A 20,437-nucleotide genomic window follows, 5' to 3' on the forward strand; every position below is an offset into this window, starting at 1 on the left:
AAGAACTTTTCACGCTCCTAGCAAAAAAAAAATTGATTTTCTTATTGGGATTCAAAAATAGGTTCGTTCCTAATCGAGTTTAGATTCATTAATTCAAATTGGTAACTCAAATTCGGTAACACAAAAAAAAACCAATAAAAAAAAAATGAAAAACAGAAATTTTCACGCCCGGTGGGACTCGAACCCACAATCGCCTGATTAGAAGTCAGACGCCTTATCCATTAGGCCACGGGCGCTGGATATTACTAAATATAATAAAATATTTATATCTACAATATTACTAGATTGAGGGAAAGGCTAAACGACTAAATGTTGATCTTTTGAAATGTTGTAGATCTTCAACTTTGTTCTTCTCCTAGTTATGGTAGCTACAGGCCAATTCAAGACTCACCACACAGTACACTCGGTTGGAGTTTCTTTTAACTCTATAAAACACTGCGCTTGTGACTTGGATTACCTTGGAGCGAATCTGTTCATTTTTTATTCTAAGGCGAGTCTTTATGACTTTTGATCACCTAATTTTCTAACTAGAAACCGAATTAAAAAAAATTAGTAAACAAAGTGACCCAACATGTCTGACAAAGATGTTTTAATTGCACTTAAATGGTAGGTGAAGAATCATCAAGTGGAAGAGTTGAGTTTTCAATATTGTTAGAATTTTCAAGTAACTGAAAATGGTTTGTTGTTAAGATATTATGCAAGTTGAGTCTTAAGAATCTCTCTCAAAGAAGTATGAATGAATTTCTCAAGGAGAGAGAAAGTCATATCTTCTCCAACAAAATAGAATAGAAGATAGAGTCAATGAGTTTTCTCTAAAGAGAGAGCAAGTAAAGAAGAGAGTGCAGAAGAAAGAAAGTGAGAAGAAAAAGGTGTAGAGACACCAAGGGAGAAAGCGAGAAAGAGGAGAGTGAGTGATCAAGTGAAAAAAAAGGAAGAGAGAAAGGATGTACAAGGGACTTGGGTTTGGATATCAATTGCGAGGATTGTACATCTTGCACATACCGTTTTTGTGTATGACTCACATTGGGAAAAAAAAAAAAAAAGATTGTTTCTCAATCCCAACAGTTCGGGGTGGGATGTCGCCACGATAAGCGCGACATCCAACAATCTGAGCTCAATTCGGTTCGGGGAGGTCTCCTTGTCAATTAGAAACAATATTACCAAGTAGAATCCATTTTATAACAGAAGCTGTCATGATGAACTATAGCAATAAATTTTCAACTTTATTAGTACACGAGAAAAAAATAAAAAATTCAATAGAATTTACCAGGCAAGAGACTTTATAGATAAATTAACTCAATCGACTAACTGTACATGAGCCCAGATCTGTTGTCTATTGATAGTTACAAAACAAACGCCTTCAAATTTCAAAAGAAAAATGAATGAGGTAATTTACAGTCAATGCTTCACCTAAACTAGAAGACAGGCCTAACAGGCATACAACACAAACTCCAGTAAGGTCCTCACATTAAAATTGACCTAAAATGTAACAATATCCATCAGCTTCAAGTTTCCGGCCTCATAATTAGGGTTTCACTAAATTTACTCACTTACACTGTAGCTAGAGGCTCTAAGTTCTATTGATATTTAAAGACCAAGATATTAATATGCCCTCTGGGTGTTGCGCTTTCTAGTTTGGGGAGTTTCAGATGAAAGTATTCAGAAGCAAACTGTTGAGAAGAATATGGGCTGTCTCACATGAAGATCTTCTGAACTAATTTCTTCAGCTCTTCCCTCCTCTGGATGATCCCCAGAGTCAACGGCTCTCTAGCTTCCCTGATAAGAGTACCTTCTCTGATTAAATGGAATGCATCCAATACTGTTCTAATCCAGGAATACATATATCTCCTCTGGTTTTCTACAGCCGTTTGGGGGGGGGGGGAGGGAAAATTATACCATATCAGATATGATAACAAACAGGGAAACAGAATAATGGTAATGCATCAAATCTAATGACATACATCCATATACTGTGTCGATGGTCTATTGTGGGTACCCTAGTGCACATGCAGGGGACTAAGAAAACACCACCACCCCTTATTTCCACAGAACCTAAATAGGTCTTAAAAGTAAAAAAATAACAATAAGAAAAGATACCCTGCATATGCATTGGGCAACACGTATATGGTTTGACCTCATTTTCTGTCCAGTACTCGAAACCTGCATCAATTTCAAGTACTAAAATAAGATAAGATGGGGGGCGGGTGGAAGAAATTCATCGATATGGTACAACAGAATTTCCTCTCCCTCGCCCCCCCCCCCCCAAAAAAAAAACCAAAAAGAAAAAAAAAAGAACTTACAAGTCGGTATTTTGGTCTATAGTGAACAGAATAAATACATTACTGAGGATAATAGGAAGTGCCTACAAAATAATCAAAACATCCAGAAAACTCCAAATTAGTTTCTGTTTCATGCAATAGCCTTCATTGGCAACCTATAACAGGGGCAGTCAGATACATTTAAGGAACTATCATGGATTGTAATAGAGTTGTATTAATAAAGATAAATAGTTAGGAGCTACCCACGTACCCCAATGTACAATACCTGTTCATGCCACCCTCTCTTTGACCAAAGATCTGTGCATTTCAGCGGCAATGGAATGCAAATTAGATTCTCCCATGAAGTGCATGAAATCACCTCCAACCATCAGCTACACCTAACCCAAACAACACCTTTTAGGTTATTCAGGTTGCTAAGACAGCCATTCTCTTGGTTACATTACCAGGCATCAAACAACTAAATGGAAGGGAACCTTCTAAAGATTTTTGTTCCCTTGAGGAGCGGTCGCTTTTGAATTTCACACTTCGATATTGACCACCCTGAACACCTACAATGTGATGCTTCGGTATAAATAATTTGTAAAAACAAAAATATTGGCAGCCCACATACAATCCTTGTGCACATTGCCAGTTGATACCATAAGGTATAAGAAATGAGAAGGAAACTGTCTGAACCAACCTGCTATGCTGTCTTCAAAACCACTTCCAAGTGTATCACACTTATACTCAGTATAAGGGTCTGATAAATATTCACTATTAGTAGTCTACCGAGATGTTTCACTGTTGCTTATTGTTCTTCTATGTCAATTTCCTTGTCCATCAAAATAACTTCAGCATAGTTAGCTGCTCTCATTTCATTTACAGTGTTAGAACTACACTTATCTTCAAATTAGGACTAAAATCAATTTGACTGCAAGCAACACTGAGATAGGGCTTCTCTATTCCAATCAACATCTCCACATGCACTAAGAACTATTGCTATGACATAATCATCCACCAAAAGGCCTTCTGCTTGCATCTGATACATAAGCTTTAAAGCTTCCACACTGAGACCATTCCTTACGTACCCGAGAATCATTGCCTTCCAGGAAACCAAATTTCGATCAGGCATGTTATTAAAAACTTTGGTAGCCTCTGAAATAGACCTGCATTTCGAATACATGTCAATTAGAGCACTACCCACAAAAACATTGGACAAAGCATGGGTCTTGTTCACAGAGGAATGAATCCATTTCCCATGCAGAATAGCTTCTAGTCTGGAACATGCTTTCAAAGCTGATGAATAGGTAAAAGGGTTCGGCTCCACACCTTCCCATAACATATTTTTCAAGAACTCCAGAGCCTCTAAGCCATGTCCAAGACGAGCACATCCAGAGATGATTGCAGTCCATGAGACAACATCTCTTACAGTCATGGATTGAAGAACTTTCGAAGCATAAAAGTACTCCCCATATCTGCAGTAAAACCATACAAGGGTGCTCCCTATATAGATATTTGTATGGATGGAATTCCTCAAGACCTGTGCATGAACTTCTTTTCCAGTGGTTAAGGAACTAATTGAGCCACATGCTCTGATAATGCTGACAACAGTCAAGTTGTTCGCAATTATATGACGCCGTTTCATCAAGCGGAATAGGCTTATGGCTTCCTTGCCATACCCATTAAGTGCATAGCCGGAAATCATTGAAGTCCAAGTGACTGTATTTCTCTTTCTCATTCTATCAAACACGCTTCTGGAATCTAGAACTTCCCCACATTTTGCATACATAACCACTAGTGAAGTACCTATATAAACATCATCCTTAAACATCTTCTTTACTATAGTTCCATGCAATTGTTTACCAAATTTTAATGCCTTCTCCTCCCCACAAGCCTTTAGAACACCACATACCGTAAACTCATTTGAGGTAAGACCATCATCTTGCATCTTTGAGAACAAATGAAAGGCCTCCGCCACACATCCTTGTTGTGCACAAGCAGTGATCATAGCCGTTCAACAAACTACATCCCGTTCTAGCATCCGATCAAACGCTCGAAAAGCACCTGACAAATCACCACATTGTGCATAGTAGGAAACGATGGCACTGTCTACAATCAAGTTGTTCCAGTTCCCTTTTAAAATGCAAGCATGAATTTGTGTCCCAAGCTCAAAATCTAATCTCCGACGGCATAAATTCAATATACAAACATACGTCTTACCGTTAGCTTTAACTCCGTTTTTAATCAACTCATTAAATAAGAATAGAGCTTCATCATCCAACCCATTTCTCAAATATACACTAAGAATAGCAGTCCATGAAACAACATTTCTCTCCAGCATTCTGTCAAACACCTTACGAGCCTCCAATAACTTCCCAAATCTTGCATAAGCTGTTATCAAATTATTATCTACAAATGTCACAGAACTCTTTACATATTTAACGAGAATTGCATGTACTATTCTAACTTCTTTCACAGTATGGCATAACTGAAGCCAATAACCAAGCACAGCAGGTTCAATCAACAGAGAATCAAATAAATCAACATCTGCGTTTTCTCTAGGATTGGAAGAGCAGAGAGAATTCCATGATTGGGTTGAAAATATTGGATCTTTGCATGAGTAAGAATGAGATTGTGCATCTTTTAAGATGCATAGCTGTTCCTCGGTATCCTTCATTGTGAGAAGATTCTTAAGTATCCTAATCTCTTGTACCATAAGCCTCTGAAAATTGCCTTGAGTAGTCATGCACAAGTGGTACAATATGTCTTTGACCTGCACAAGAACTTATAAACCATAATAACACTCATGAAAACTACATCAACAATAATCAAAAAAATATATAATAAACATGCAGGCAAATGAAGCAAATTAATTCTCCAACATGAAGTTAAAAGCATATTATAATCTACTGACATATGTTTTGATGTACGCTAAGGCGTTGAGAACTTGAGACAAATAAAGGTAAAAGGAAATGATTTCAGGGTCAGGACATAGTACTTGATACCTTATTAAGTAATAATAAACAACGGGTACCCAATAGGTTAAACATATGCCATTACTAATAACTAAGCAAGCTTAAGGTACAAGAGATATTATATGAACTACTTTTTGATCCTCACATGTATGGGAAGGATGGAGTTGGTCAGATTCATGACCCATCCAGTTTGATCAATATCCCATTTAAGTTGTTTTGGTTTAAAACAATACCATTTTAAGGAATCAATTAACACTAAAGAAATAATCATCCATCATACTAATTTAACAATCAACCATCATATATTAAAATGTTTTGGTCTAAAAATGATAAAATTTGGTGCATTTTCTTGGTTAATTAAATTATTCCAGAAGATTATTAACATCAAAGAACAAGCTGGACGAATGGAGGACATGCAATGTCACGATCAGCAACAAGAGCATGGGAGAGAATTAGTAGCATAGTTGTCAAGGCGACCCAAGGCGGTGGAGGGGTGCCTAAGGGCTTAGGCGACAAGGTGTCCATGCGTCTTTTTATATTTCCCCTCTTTTTTGACATTATTTAGTATGCAAAAATAAACAACAACAACTCAGCCTTATCCCAACTGAATGGGGTGGGCTACATGGATCCTTACTAGGTCAAAAAAAAAAAAAAAACAATTATTAATAAGAATAAAGGAAAGGGAACACAATAACCACAGCTACGGAATTAGTCTAAAACAAACTAACTGGGGTCGGCTACGCGGATCCTTGCCCTCCAATCATCTCTATTCGACGTCAAACTAGAAACAAGACCTAAACTGTGCATGTCTTTCCTCACCACTTCTCCTACGGTCATTTTAGGCCTGCCCCTAGCTCTTTTAGCTGAAATCTGATTTATATTGAATGAGTTATGCAACAATATATAGCTTATATCATAAAAAATCAATATTAAGCCATATCAAGTCATAAAAAATCAACATTAAGTCACATCCAGTCATCAAATCAACATTAAACCTCATCAAACCATCAAAAATCAACATAGAACTAGAAGACAGAATTGAAGAAGCAAGCCATTGAAGTTTAAAACAATCAAAACATACATGTGGTTTATACAGTTCTTGGAATTGATCATTGTCCTGGTATATACCGAGTCTCACATTTGGTTTATGTTGTTCTTGGAAAATATGATCTTATCTATAAGTAATTAAACTGCTCACAGTTTAGACTTTAGAGAGATGTTCTTGTTCTATAATAAGTTTGACTGGTCAAATGGTTTTATTTTTACATGAGACTTTTTGTATCAGGTAGAATATAAAACCAACTTTCCAACAAATCCAAGATCGCTTAAATCTGGTTTATTTTGAAGGAGTTATGTTCCGCTGAAACCTTATTTGTTGTGAGTGAATGATGTTTAAAATCGTCCCTAATGGAAATAAATTTTTAGACATCAAAACAAATGATTATTTTACAGCTCTTTTGGTTTCTAGTGATGTTTTGGTATTATAATATTTATAGAATTTTTTGATTTGAGAAACAACCCAACCCAACATTTGAAAGTTGAAAATTTCAACTACCGCTGAAAATCCAGTTTTTTTTCTTGAACTGGGGGATTGACTTTTTATCCTTTTGAAATTTGATTTTTTTATTATTTTTATTAGATTCAAATAAGGGGCATTTGTTTATTTCTGAATAATATCTTAAATAAATGAATTTACTTAAATGATATTTGGCATAAATAAGTAACAAACCTGGTTTGATACCAATAAAACCAGTGGCTTGCACTAAGGCGACAGTCACCTAGACCTCAAATAAACCACCTGGACACCTTGACAACTATAGTTAGAATTGCATCAAAAACCATGTAAACACACTCATATGCACGCTGCAAAACTTTGGAAGACTGATCAAGAGTAAAACTATGATATCAGAAAATAAGTTTAACTTATGTCAGGAAGAGTGACACTAAAGCTACTTAATTCATCAATGGAAAAGTTCATAGGGAATATAGATCATAACAGTTTCTTTGTTGACTTGTATATCGTATAAGGGCCAAAATGGTTCAGCCATGCACAACGAACACCAGTGAATGCACGTGATGAGTAATATGGTGCAATTTGAAGCATTAAAAGGATGAAATTAAGAATGAAAATGACCTGGATGGAAGTGGTGAGTGCTCATGAGTTAACAAAAAAACATAGAGCTGCATGGTGCAACAGTCTTCGTATACAGAAGGATGGCCGGACCAAGGTTCAGCATTGGGTAAGTGGAGTCTTCCCCCGTATGGATTAAAAAGAAAACTATGTAACTCCATCTTCTGTCTATCTCTGAATTTCTTAGGGGGTGAGAGAGAGATTCTTGTCACAGTCATTTTCCTATGGGAACAAATTGTGAAAAGGAATCCTTGTTCACCATATATACGTCCTGTCATGTGTCATAACTCGTAAGATTATGTAATGGCAAATATAAGGTATTTTTTACTTTTCCATCTAGTGTTGGTGAAATAATCAACAAAAACAGGAAAGGACCACCCCAAATGAAAGAGGGGCAATAAACACAGGTATTAAGGCTTCTTCACTGTCTTGATTCTTTTAAATATCATAAGAGGTGTTCTGAGAGTTAGTTATTTTATTGTATAGGAGCTCTGTACAGGCACCAAGGCTCTCCACAACCATTTTCAAAATTTTATTCTAGAACCCTATGTTCTTACATCTTGATTTCTGGTTTGTAACGTGTGGTTTAACCATACGATAAAATGATTTACATCCCATTGTCCTGCTTTCAGACAATCAAACTTTGAAGGTGGCCAGCACAAGCAAAAAAATCAGTGGATAAAAACATTGTTGGGGGATGGGGGGGGGGGGGGACTACAGAAGGTGAAAATCAAGTAAGCGTATAGTCTACCTAAACATTATGGAGAAACAAGTTGTACAGAGCTTGTTTTTCGGCACACATCCATGAGGGTAGGTATTATTGGACAACACTACCCCCCCCCCCCCCAAATCTCCTTTCCATGTAGAGCCAGGAAAACAGATTGGTACCCCACAACATGATTTCTAAGTAAATAAGACAGCCCAACCCGATGACAATAGCCATTGATCAATCACATTTTCTAGATGACTATTGAGTGGTCCAGCCAAAAAGGAAGGAGCACATCAATGAAAAACATCCTTAGACCATTAAAACAGGAATCTTTGACCAACAAAATCCCTTCAGTGGACTTATTTAAGGGTTGGTACACCCCTCTATGTACCACATGCATCGCAGAGAGGGAGGCCAACTATTTCCTGTTCTCCTGTTTTTACATGATAATCCACACTACTGAAAAAATAAATAAAAGAACAAAAAGGTTAGAAATTCACTCAGTGAGACCACTAAGTCAGGCAGCTAAAAATTAATCTCAAACTCGCAACACATTAGCTTCTGCAATTAAACAAGCTTCAAAAAATGGGTATGAAAATTACCTCTTTCAGTTTTCTTTTAAGCCGAAGTAGCTTGTGCTTCATGGCAAGATTACTTTCATTATCTGCTCGCTTCTGACAATGCCTGTAGAGACAGGGCCAAATATTGCCCCATTCTTTGCTGAAAGCTAATAACCTTTTCCAATCAGTTGGAGTGGGTCCGTCAACCATGAAAACCTCAATAAGCTTGTCACAAACCCTGATCATTATGCTATCATCTATGCACTCTGGAGCATCTTTTCTGTCGCAACTTTCACCAGATAATTCTGTACGGTTTTCATGAATGTCTGCATGATCAGATGGATCAGAGACTGACAGCCGGTCCCTGGTACAACCATCCAGTACTGCACTGGTATCACTAATGACTGCTGTAAGAAAGGATTGCTGCAGCCTGAGCGATTCACAAAGCAAATTAAGGCCTGGCATTTCAGTCCACCGTGCGGATCAGTTTCAAGACACTGAAAGTGCTAATATGTCAGAAGTCAAAACCATTGAGCAGAACACAGAATAGGTCATATGGCATAGCACCCTCACAAAAGCCAATAGGGTGTGCTCTTTAACTGTTTACCAACTATGGAATGGCCTTAGTCTCAAGGCATTTACCGTGCAATTCTAATCATCTAAGTAATGAGTTAAACCGAGACACTAAATATTGTCCTTCCACAGTAAACCAACTGTTTGAACTTTGAATTGTTAAGACCAGTTGGATATTTATGTTATCTTGAGTTCAAGAGGTGCTCATTGAGGTAGCAAGAGTCTGCTTTGACCTCCGACAATAATCATACTAGAACTTTTCTTCAGAAAGAAAGTGTCCATACAAATGCAACAACATAGATCAAAGACTACAAAAATTATGAACATGCAACACCAAGGAACTAACCGTGTTTAAGTTATGAAGAACTTCTTTAGTGAAGATAGTACTCTGTCTAAAATGTACAATTTATTTTCAATATACCCACAGACTCAGAGAGACAAACACAAGGACCCCGAATCAACTATACCCAGAAAAGGCACAAAATTTCAGTCCAAGAAGTTCTATTTTGGAGCTGCAGACACCCCAAAAGTGTTGTTATGTAGAAAGACAAGAATGAAAAATCCAATCTTTTAGAGGTTACAAAAGTACAATTGGAGCTAATGAATTTCGAATTTTGAGCTGCTGAGAAGTCTAATCTTTTAGTGGTTACAACATCCAAGTATGACTTACATGAAGCTAAATCAAGGTTAAATTTCGCTATGTTGTACATTTCAACCAAAATCAAACACCATTTTGAGAATAAAGTAACAAACCTTGTATTCTGCGGGCACAAGAATAAGTCAACCAAAATCAAACACCATTTTGAGAATAAAGTAACAAACCTTGTATTCTGCGGGCACAAGTATAAGTTCTGCCGAAAGACAAAGAAACGCAAGAGTTTGTTAAGCCAGAGGATCCTCTAATCAGGCAACAGTGGTTCGAATTCGCAGAGGCGAACACCATGGATGAAGTACAGGAACGAACTTACAGGTCGGGACTGGGAACTCAGTAAATACGAGAGATTCCAAATCGTTTCGGTGTTTGCAGCAAGTGGAAACACAATTTCCTCATACCCTTTATCTTTTATTCTTTTATCAGCAAAAATAAAAAGGAAGAAAATGATTTTGTTTTAATTTGACATTTGAGGGAATTCCAAATACAAACCTCATTACCTCAGTTCAGAGTCCAAACAAAAGATTTTATTACAATTTTTTTTTCCCTCTTTTGAGTAATTTGAAATTTTGGGATAAGGTGGGTAATGTGGGATTTTATTACAATTAAATGGGGTCGGCTATATTAAGATGAAAGGTTTCGTGCATGGATATGCACAAGGCCATCGGATGGGAACAAGAAATCTGTCGAAATGACTAAAAACACCACCCCTTATTTACGCAATGTAGATGCCCCCTCTCTTTCTGGGAAAAAAATCCTCTGTAGCCCAAATCTTGTGGGCACTACAATGCGGGCCTGAGAGCTGGACATGTGGAAGTTGCCGCATCCAATGGTGTTGAGCTCGAGAAGGAAAAAAAAAAATGCTTTGCATTGAGCTCGCACCGTTGGATGAAGCTTCTTCCATGTGTCGAGCTCTTAGGCCTGCACTGCAATGCACCGCAAGATGCCTGCACTGCACAGTAATTTTTTTTTGGTAAAAGCACTGCACAGTAATTTAATCCCTCCTCCCATGCACTAATCCTTTCCTTTTTTTATAATTATATCTTGTCTAGGTATACATAAACATTAATCCTCTAATCATATTTTTTTAAGGGAAGCAGTTTTCTGTCCGGGAGTGTGGCACCACCCATGTGTCTTTCTCTCTCTTCCTTAAAACAAAGGGGGCAGAGCTGTCTTTTCATATGGGGAAGAGAGAGATAGACTCATGGCAGTGCTGGTGCAGGCCACACTCCCGGACAGAGTTCTTTTTCTCTTTTTTTTTATTATATTTTCTGTTGACCTTTAATTAAAAGGGAGAAAAAAAAAAAGGGTAATTTCAATTTTGATTTGTTTCAATTGATTCATGTGCCTTGGTTTAGATAAATGGCTCAACTTGAGCCATAAGCTACAAAAATATGGATGGTTTAACTTAAGAAAATACCTATCTTCTTTTACTTTTTGAACTTTACAACAAAAGAAATGAAAACACTAAATTCAAAGGACAGAAAACAACCCTCAATGCTTCTATTGTTCTGCCTTAAAAGAAAGAGAAAAAAAATCCTGGTGATGTACAAAGTTTTGCCTCCAACATTACTTTTCAGGTCACACTTATAGGCTCCAACATATATTGAGACATTGCATGCATGTCTGTGATTGTTTTTGATGATTCCTCACTTACGTTCAAAGGTGAAAAAGACTTATTCTTATTGGTATATCTAACTAGCTCCTCGCTTAAGTTTCTTAAGGTGCAATGGTTCTTGGTTGACCAAATCTCTCTCTCATGAGCTTGGCCTTCCCATATATGGCAACAAGTGACATTTAAGATATCACGAGCCATGTGTAAGTCCACCCTTGTGGCATGATGAAGGTGAAAGCTTCCATCAGTTAGTCCAAGTTGAATAAGATCATCCGAGCAACAATGGGTCAAGATTTTCAAGTGGATACTCTTTAAGAAGACTTCATCAATGGATGACTCTCTATATCTTAGGATTTATTTGTATATCTTGTAATCCTAATCATGCATGTAATGTGGTTTTCATATAGACCCTAAATCTTTAAGACATAAGTCTCTCTACAGTACCTAAACGTGACTTAATGGTTTAATGTTAGTTGGGTGACTTCGCCTTTGTCGTAAGGGTGCATTTAGACCTAAATTGGTGCACCTTAACTTAAACATTTTTGGGTAATCGGCATAGGACGTGAGATTGCTTTAATTTGGGAATACTTGAAAAATGGTTAAAATCAATTTTGTTAAAAACTAGTCAAAATCCCCTTGCACAACCCAAACTTGTTCTGTCGGTCTGAGGGTCTGTTTGACCTGTTCATCCATCTTGTGTAGCCTGAACCAAAATTCGCTTTGTTTTGATACCTTCTCACCCTTTTCACCCATTCTTTCACACTAAGGCTATGTTTGGTATGAATTCTAACTCTAAGAATGTACATTCCCATTCTCAAAATACAGAATGCATTCTTTTCGAAGAATGAGAACATTGTTTGGATACATGTTCCGGTAAAGTGCAGGCTTCTGCGGAGAGAAGGATCAGGACATTGGGGGAGAGGAGTCAGACATGAGAGGCACAGACTGAAAGCGATGTTGACAGCACTGGCTAACTGGTCCACGCTCCTGATCCCAAGTTGACATGATTGCCACAAGCAACCTAGCTTTGAAATCCTTTGCTTTCAACCGTTGATTTTGTCAAATGCTCGAGATGAAAGCCTTTGATTAGTAGGAGAGTAGGCGCCAACCCAATACGAATGCCAACAATCTGGTCTAGTCTGAATGCATTTGCACTGAGCAGTGATGGATCAGTACTCTTCTCTAGCACCATTGACCGCTCCATCTTGGTGTGGGAGGAGGAGGACAATGCCTAAGATATGACTGAAGAAGTTGAGGAAAAATCTGAGATGCTTAAATTTAGTGGGACGGGGGCAACAAGTTGCAGAAAGCATGAGAACCCAGAATGCTTAAAAATCGCATTTCAGAATTGGCCTCGTTCTTGAACGTATTCTTGTTTTTGAGAATGAGAATGCAAAAAAAAAAAAAAAAAAACCCAACGATTTTTATATTTAAGAATACATTCTAGCTGCAGAATGCGTACCAAACACAGCCTTAGATTGTGTTATGTATTTTCGAAATAGATTTTGGATATAGTGCACAACAAATAGAAAAGAAACGGATTTCAAATGTTATAGACGCAGAGTCTAGCTCTTCCAAGAATACATACCAAACACAGCTTAATACTTCTCAGTCGAGGCATGAAAAGTGGGGGTACAGGTCCTCTCCTATACCTAAGCTTTACTGCTCTTCGGCTGAGATTACAACACCCATAACCTTTATTTTTTTTGGGTACAAAGATGCAAACTTTATTAAGTTAAGATGTATTACACATGGAAAGAGTTGAACATAACCCCAAGATCCATGGATCGAAATTTGGCCAAACTGTTGTACATCTAACCAGCAGGGCCTTTCTTGTCAAAGAGTCTGCGACACTGTTACAGCACCCATAACCTTTGATTCTACCAAAACTAGAGAAGGATTTCTGAAAATATGTTATAATTTATGGGACGACATGTAAATAGAAAAGAAAAAAGGAAAAACCCTCTCTCTCTCTCTCTCTCTCTCAATCAAAACGAAATGGCATGTTCTCCCAAAGTTTGGTTTTCTCATTATAAACGACCGGACCTTCTTCAGTTATCAACCACCTGCATTCTGAGATGCACCTGCTTGAATCCCTGTAATGTGAGTAAGCGTCGAAGTGATAGCGCGTCCTTTGGTCCCACTCCACTTCGCAATAGAAAAGAGTTGTCCCGAACATATTAACGCCGAACTCCCACTGAATTTCTTCACCATATTGCAAAGAATGCTTGCCAATATCATCATCTCTAGATTGACAATGTATGGATATGCTTTTCTCATCGCTTAATACCCTATTTCTAATGCGCATATGAACTGTTGCTTGAGCAATAATGATAGGCCCAAACAATAAAAAGAAGAAGACAAAGAAAAAGATGTTATTCGAGAAAATCCTCATCATCATCATCATCATCATCTACGTAGTTTTTCATCAACTAGACAATGATCAATGCAAATTATGCAATGAACATTTGAATTCAACAAGTGATCTTCTTAATTTCTTCTTTGTTTTCCAGAGTTTTATTTATATTTATATCCATTATAATTGCATGATTTCCATCTAACAAACCAGCCAAAGAATGTGAATCAATAGCCACCTTTCTTTCCGTATAACCTATATTCTGTTTTGAGGTAACTCCAAATATTTAGTTACCTTCAAAGATGATGACTTGCTAACCCTTCTTTATTTATTTATCTCATTCTAATTTTTATAAGAGAAAATATTGTTGTGAAAAAATACGAAACCATACTCTTTTTTTTCCTTTTAAACGATAATTTTTTTCTTTCTCGCAAAGGTAAATCCTATGATTTCATAATAAATAATGCATTAAATAACTTTAAACTTTTGATAATCATTTTCTACCCCTACATTAAATACTGCATTAAATACTTTTAAGAATAAGATAATAGCCTAATAGGCACTAAAAAGAAAATTACAATTTCTTAGTCCACTGGGTTGGTGTCAAGAAGATGCACCTTTTATAAAAACTTCAACGAAAAGAAATAAAAAAGACAGTAATCGTTTTTTGTGGTATTTATCTATAAAGTTAATGATTTGCTCTATTTGTGTTTGCATTGAAACAATATTATTAGGGTCTTTCTAAGATTCACTATGCATAATAAAGCTTCAATATTACTACCACGTGGCAAAATATGAAGCATAAGACTTCAATAAGCATTGTAAAGTGTATATAGTTTCATATGGTCGTCTTAGACTTCATTATGCATGGTGAAGCATAACATTTCATCAGGTATCGTGAAGTATAGTTTTTGTACAAGGCCCTCCTTGGCTTCGTTATGCGTAGTGAAGTATACGCATAGTGATACGAATTTTTCCTATATTTTTGTTACACTTCCAAGAGATCCTATCAATTATGTGGTTGTAAATGCATGATTTACTTACATTTAGCTAAGTTTTTAATGTTAAAAAAAAAAAAATTTATTTTTTGAGAAAATATTGTTGATTCTCGCGAGGTTTCAACTAATTTGTAACCTCTCTGTTTTGTCCAAGCCATAACTTCCTCAATTCGACTCCTCTACTTGTGTATGATGGGCGAAAGAGTAAAACAACACATTGGCATAACAATAAGATCATCCCCATCAATACTTACTGTACTGAATCTACTCCAATCCCCCCCTTCAAAAACCAACCAAAATCGGTGGAATTTTGTGGAAAAGCTATGGAAACTTATAACGGTCATCTCTCTCTCTCTCTCTCTCTCTCTCTCTCTCTCTCTCTCTCCCCATATTCCCATCCATCCAAATGATCTAGAGTGGGATGCTATAGTGATTCTCCTTTTCTTCCCTTGTTATCGAGCCTACTACATGTGAGATCCACCGGCCCCTATGTTACGTAACTAATTATACGGTTATTTATATATATTAATTATTATTTTATATTTATTAATTATTATGTTTGTATTATGCGTGAGTTAGTTAGGATAACTATCGGTGTTAGTGGGTTAGTTATTTAGATGTGGAAGGAGCCATGAATTGTAAGTTATGTAACGACTATTTAGCCCTATTTAATAGCGATTATGAATGAAAATATTAACAGATTATTATCCTCTAAATTATCTCTTAAGAATTATCTTAAGAAGAGGATTGGCAGCCTCCCAATTGTGTCAGGACGTCCCGCGGCTTCGTCTGTAAAGTCCCAAATTTATCTCTCCCTCTCTTTCTCTCCTATTATTTCTCTTTTATTTTATTTTATCTTGCAAATTTTGCTGCTACTCTTGTAGCAGGAATGTTCCTGCTACAAGACTGGCAGCCAAGAAAATGTGGGAGTGGGAGTGGGAGTGGGAGGCTAATGCATCTAAGAATAGCGACACAGAGGGTCATTAAGCCATCACTAAAGTTTTAGAGGGTTTTAGAATTTGGACATATATAGTTACATGTTTCTTCAGACCCGACATGCTAACCAGATATGATGCAGTTGGATGAAGACAAATGCGGGATAAATCAAGGATGAGTATTCATATTTACTCATTGCCCATAAATTTAGTCTAAGTGAATGAGTTAGGTATGAATTTTTAAGAGTGGCATGTGAATGCTATGGAGAAGTAGGTTGGGCAATGAAGCAGGTGGTCATAGAATGGTGGCATATGTTAGGATGGGAATTCAGACTTGGTCCTCTAGAGACCTGTTGGCAAGGATCAGTATATCTCTCATAGGTGCAAAATAGGACTTTCTTAACATAGCAAAGGTAGATACAACCACCTACTATGGAGAACACAGCTAATACGAAGAAATTAACACAAACTTTTGTTTCAAGTGGAAGAATTTCAAAGGGGAGTTGGTATGAGGTGACCATTTTATAGAGATTATTTTACTTTGCTTTACTTGCAGAAACTCCCTTCCCCACCTCTCATACATCTATACTAGTTATTTGATCCTATAGTTCTTCAGTTATTTGCATGGAAAATGATCATTTGGCTTATGTATACTTTTCTTCGTTGAATAAGCTTAGTCTGATGTAAACTACCCTAAGCTTCTGATCTGTTTGTTTCAATGGAGAACTACTTCATGAATAATCAACTTTTCTTTTTTTTTCTTTTTTGGAGGGGGGGGTGGGCGGGGATGAGAGAGAAGAGGGTTGGGTTTGAACCATGGTTAAGTTTAAGAATCAATGTTGACCGTCGGATTAGAGCAAGACAGTTGTTGACATTCTAAGGGGGTACTTACAAGAACTTACAGATGAGAAAACCTGAGAGGAGAAAAATCCATTTTTGTCCTCATCTAAATGTGAGTTTTCATTTAAGTGATTAAATTACTCATTTCTCCCAATGAACTTTTGCATTATTCTTACTTGGAATGGAAAACTGAAATTGCATTACATAGTTTTTTGACAGCCCTGAGGATGCCATGAACATTTTGTCTAAAATTATATGGGAGGAGGTTTGCTGCCAGGCTGCGTGGCCCCTGTACCAGCATGGACATCCAAGGGGATGGGCAGGATGGTCATTAACTGCCCCATGTGAAAGGGTGCAGGGGATGTTGCCAGGTAGCATTTTATTCTCCAAATATGATAGGAGACAGTTTTTCTTCACCTGTATCCTTTGATTGAGAGCTTCAGAGGGTGTGTAGAGGGTAACGGAGAACAATGGAACAGTATTATCAATTTCTTACAGTAAATAAAGGGTCGAAACATTTATGACCCTAAATGGGTGTAAGAAAACTTTATCCTCTATGATATATCAAATTCAAATCTAAACCCTTTGGGCATTGATCCAAGTGGAACCACACCTCCTCAGAAAAAAACACAAAAGAAAGCAAACTCAAGGTTCCACCACACCGAAAGCAAATGAGGAAAGACACATGTGTGGTACCTCAACTTTCTTTCTCATATAGAATTGCTTCTCCTCCTCTCCTAATCAAAGAATCATAACTACAAACACCTCATATACATACCATGATACCCTTCACCTCTTTAATAGTACTCCGCAAAACATCCAAATAATTGTCCTCGCCTCTTCCTTGTTACATCCCTAGCTAGCCAGACAATGCCCTTAGCACTCGATGATAATGATGCAACCCGCAAAGTTCTAATCGAAGGTGGCAACAACAATGACTACGATGACTACACCAACCCAGAAATCGACGATGATGATGACGATGATAGTGTCGATGAGACTTCTTCTTTCCTCTATGTCATCAATACAATCCTAAGCGGCACCGCTCGCCTCAACGTTCTCTTGCCCACAGCAACCATCCTCGCATTCACCATCTTTGCTCCTCTCCTAACCAACGATGGCAAATGTGATAACTTTAACCGTTGGCTCATGGCTGTCTTCCTTGGAATATCAGCAGCTTCATGTGTTTTCTTCACATTTACAGATAGTTTTCGAACAGCTTCAGGGAGATTATATTATGGGATTGCAACAATTAATGGGATTTGGACGTTTAATTATGGAGGTAGAAAAAGACCATGTAGGCCAAGTGATTATAAGCTAAGGTGGGCTGATCTCTTCCATGCATCTCTTTCGTTGATTGCGTTTTTAACGTTTGCAGGTTCGAATTATGATGTTGTGTTGTGTTATTATCCTTCAATGCCAAGGATGGTGACCAACACGGTTCCTCTTGTGGTTGGATTTGTTATAAGTGTTTTGTTTGTAGTGTTTCCTTCCAAAAGAAGGGGTATTGGGTATCCTTTCTTGCTTAGGAGGGACGCTTTGTACTTTCGAAGCTAAGATAGATTTTTTTGGTTTTTTTTTTTTTGTTTTTCTTATACGTAAAGAGTTTGATAACGTTTCTAAAAAGAAGATATACTTTTTGGGATTAACGTATGGTTTGTATGATTACTAAATAATAAATAAATAAATAAAAAAAGATAGACGGTGGCGTGGGTTTTGATTAAAGTCGTGTTATAGCCTTAATAGGCCTAAACACGGTCTTGTTGACCGGAGAATCGTTGATGGTGGGTCTGTGTTCATATTTCGTCAACAACAACATGGTTTAAAAACCTGGTCTAGAGATTGGAGCGTCATAGGTTGGATCTGGTTGTAATGATAGTTTTAAGTGATTACTCAAGGTTATAAAGTACCGTAAGGTAACGCTAATGAGGACATCACCAATTCATTAACAAAGTTTACTACGAGATGATTGTTGCAAACTCGCAATGATATCTTAGAGTGATTACTAGACCCTATGTGCCTCCATGAGTATGGCAATCAATCTGAAATTCAAAAAAATAGCTCACTAAGGAGTCATAATATTTTAATGTGCTTAACCCTATTCTTAAGCATATCAGAACATTCTTAATCTCAGTATTTTACTCGGTTTCTATTTGGTTAATTGACAATTTTCCGATTTTGAATTGAATAAAACCGATAATAGAACTTATGAAATCAAAATTAAGTTATTTTATACGGTGCGGTTTGGTTCAATCGTAAACAATCGATTCCAATTCCAATTGGTTTTGATTCCATTTGATACCTTTAGAGAATTCCAATGCAATAAATATAAGTCAAATACTCAACAACTCATGTGACTCCTAACGCAATAAATGTGTGGCAAAACCCATCACTAATGGTAAGGTGCTCCTTATTTAGAAATCCTATTTGGACGGTTAAGATATACTCGAGACAAAATAAACAAAGAATTATCTCCGATTACAAGGAATTTCTGATTAACGTGATTGGTGCATAATATTTGGACATTTGGTTCCAGCCTATTGGTTACATTTTTTTTTTCCGGTAATAGCCTATTGGTTACATTTGGATTCTAACGGATACCATACCCTAGCATGTGTGCTTGTCACATCGTGGTGGGGCGGAGAAATGGCCATACCTTGGCCATGGTCCCCCCTTCTCTCTCTCTCTCTCTCTAAAAAACTCGTCTCTCGATTGTGAGTGCAGTGCGCATCGGACGGTTTGAGCGGTCTTAGGGGCATGTGTCAAACAGTTTCAACTGTTCAATGCACGCTGCACTCACTGGCACGTTGGAAAGGATCCAGACTCCTCTCTCTCTCTCTCTTTTCTATGAAGACTACTAGGCTGTATGGATGCTGCACTTAGACACAGAAAATACAAAATGACCACCCCAACCTAGTAAAATAAAAATCTCATTCCTATTGGATGCCCAAACATCCTCTCTTATTGGCCCCCACGTTACTACAGAGGCCACGCAGCTTGGTAGCAATCCCCCCCCTTTTTATGGGAAAAATAAATCTGTCCGAAAGCGTGGCCTATGACAATGCTCCCATGTGTCTATCTCTTTCCTCCCCCAATGAAATAACATCCCTGCCTTTATTTGGAGGAGACTTCCTTTTACTTATTTAGATGATTCTAGGTCACCTATCCGTGTATGAACGTTTCATATACTATGTTTCCACAAATGCCCCTCCATATTACCTCCAAAAATGTTTAAAGGATTATTTATGAAAGCAAAAAGGGCATTGGTCACCACAAAAACCGTACATGAAACATTCACAGGCAGATAATCCTGGTTTTTTTAAAGGAAAAAAAGGCTCTATCTATGAACATGATTCTTGCACCCAAACACATGATAAGGCAAAATGACCGCCCCAAACCCCTCCCCTCCCCATGATCCACAGAAATCTCATCTCCATTGATGCTTCAATGTACATTCCTAGCCACGCTCCCGGACAGAAACTCTCCCAATTTTTTTTAATAAACGCTCACATGGGTTTGGATTTCTATTATTTTCTCACCTTATTTTGTGGAGATTCTTGTTTCACGAAAACCAATCAGACCGGGTTTGGATTCTATTATTTTCTCACCTTATTTTGTCAAGGAGATTTCTATTTCACGATTCCTGTTTCACGAAAACCAATCAGACTCGGTCTGTTACGGCATGACACTTGGTACTTGGTAGTTGGTGGTGAACACGTTTTAGAAGAAGGTTCAACCAAAAAAATAAAATAAAAGTCTACCTTTAGGAAGGTTCCTTTGTATTTCTTTTTCTAAGTATTAAGTTTTCCATTCTCTCTGAAGTCTGAACCAGTCT

The 20,437-nt window shown here is 37.4% G+C and overlaps 1 protein-coding gene, 1 long non-coding RNA gene, 1 other non-coding gene and 1 pseudogene across 3 annotated transcripts; 2 read left to right on the top strand and 2 right to left on the bottom strand.

Moving 5' to 3' along the window:
* Positions 1-163: 163 nt before the first annotated feature.
* On the bottom strand, positions 164-236 carry TRNAR-UCU. Its single transcript has one exon. It is a non-coding gene; the product is annotated as a tRNA-Arg (tRNA).
* Positions 237-1,393: 1,157 nt separating this feature from the next.
* Positions 1,394-20,417, top strand: LOC122660794. The gene is made up of 4 exons (XR_006332789.1): positions 1,394-1,530; positions 7,468-7,477; positions 20,306-20,311; positions 20,406-20,417. It is a non-coding gene; the product is annotated as an uncharacterized LOC122660794 (long non-coding RNA).
* Positions 2,293-10,158, bottom strand: LOC122660787 (annotated as a pseudogene).
* LOC122660790 (protein DMP4-like) lies at positions 17,468-18,165 on the top strand. Its single transcript, XM_043856022.1, has one exon. It carries the CDS (start codon positions 17,473-17,475, stop codon positions 18,157-18,159), a length of 687 nt encoding a protein of 228 aa, XP_043711957.1. The 5' UTR covers positions 17,468-17,472; the 3' UTR covers positions 18,160-18,165.
* Positions 20,418-20,437: the final 20 nt, after the last annotated feature.

This window comes from Telopea speciosissima, chromosome 5 (assembly GCF_018873765.1).
Source record: "Telopea speciosissima isolate NSW1024214 ecotype Mountain lineage chromosome 5, Tspe_v1, whole genome shotgun sequence".
Taxonomy (NCBI): Eukaryota; Viridiplantae; Streptophyta; class Magnoliopsida; order Proteales; family Proteaceae; genus Telopea; species Telopea speciosissima.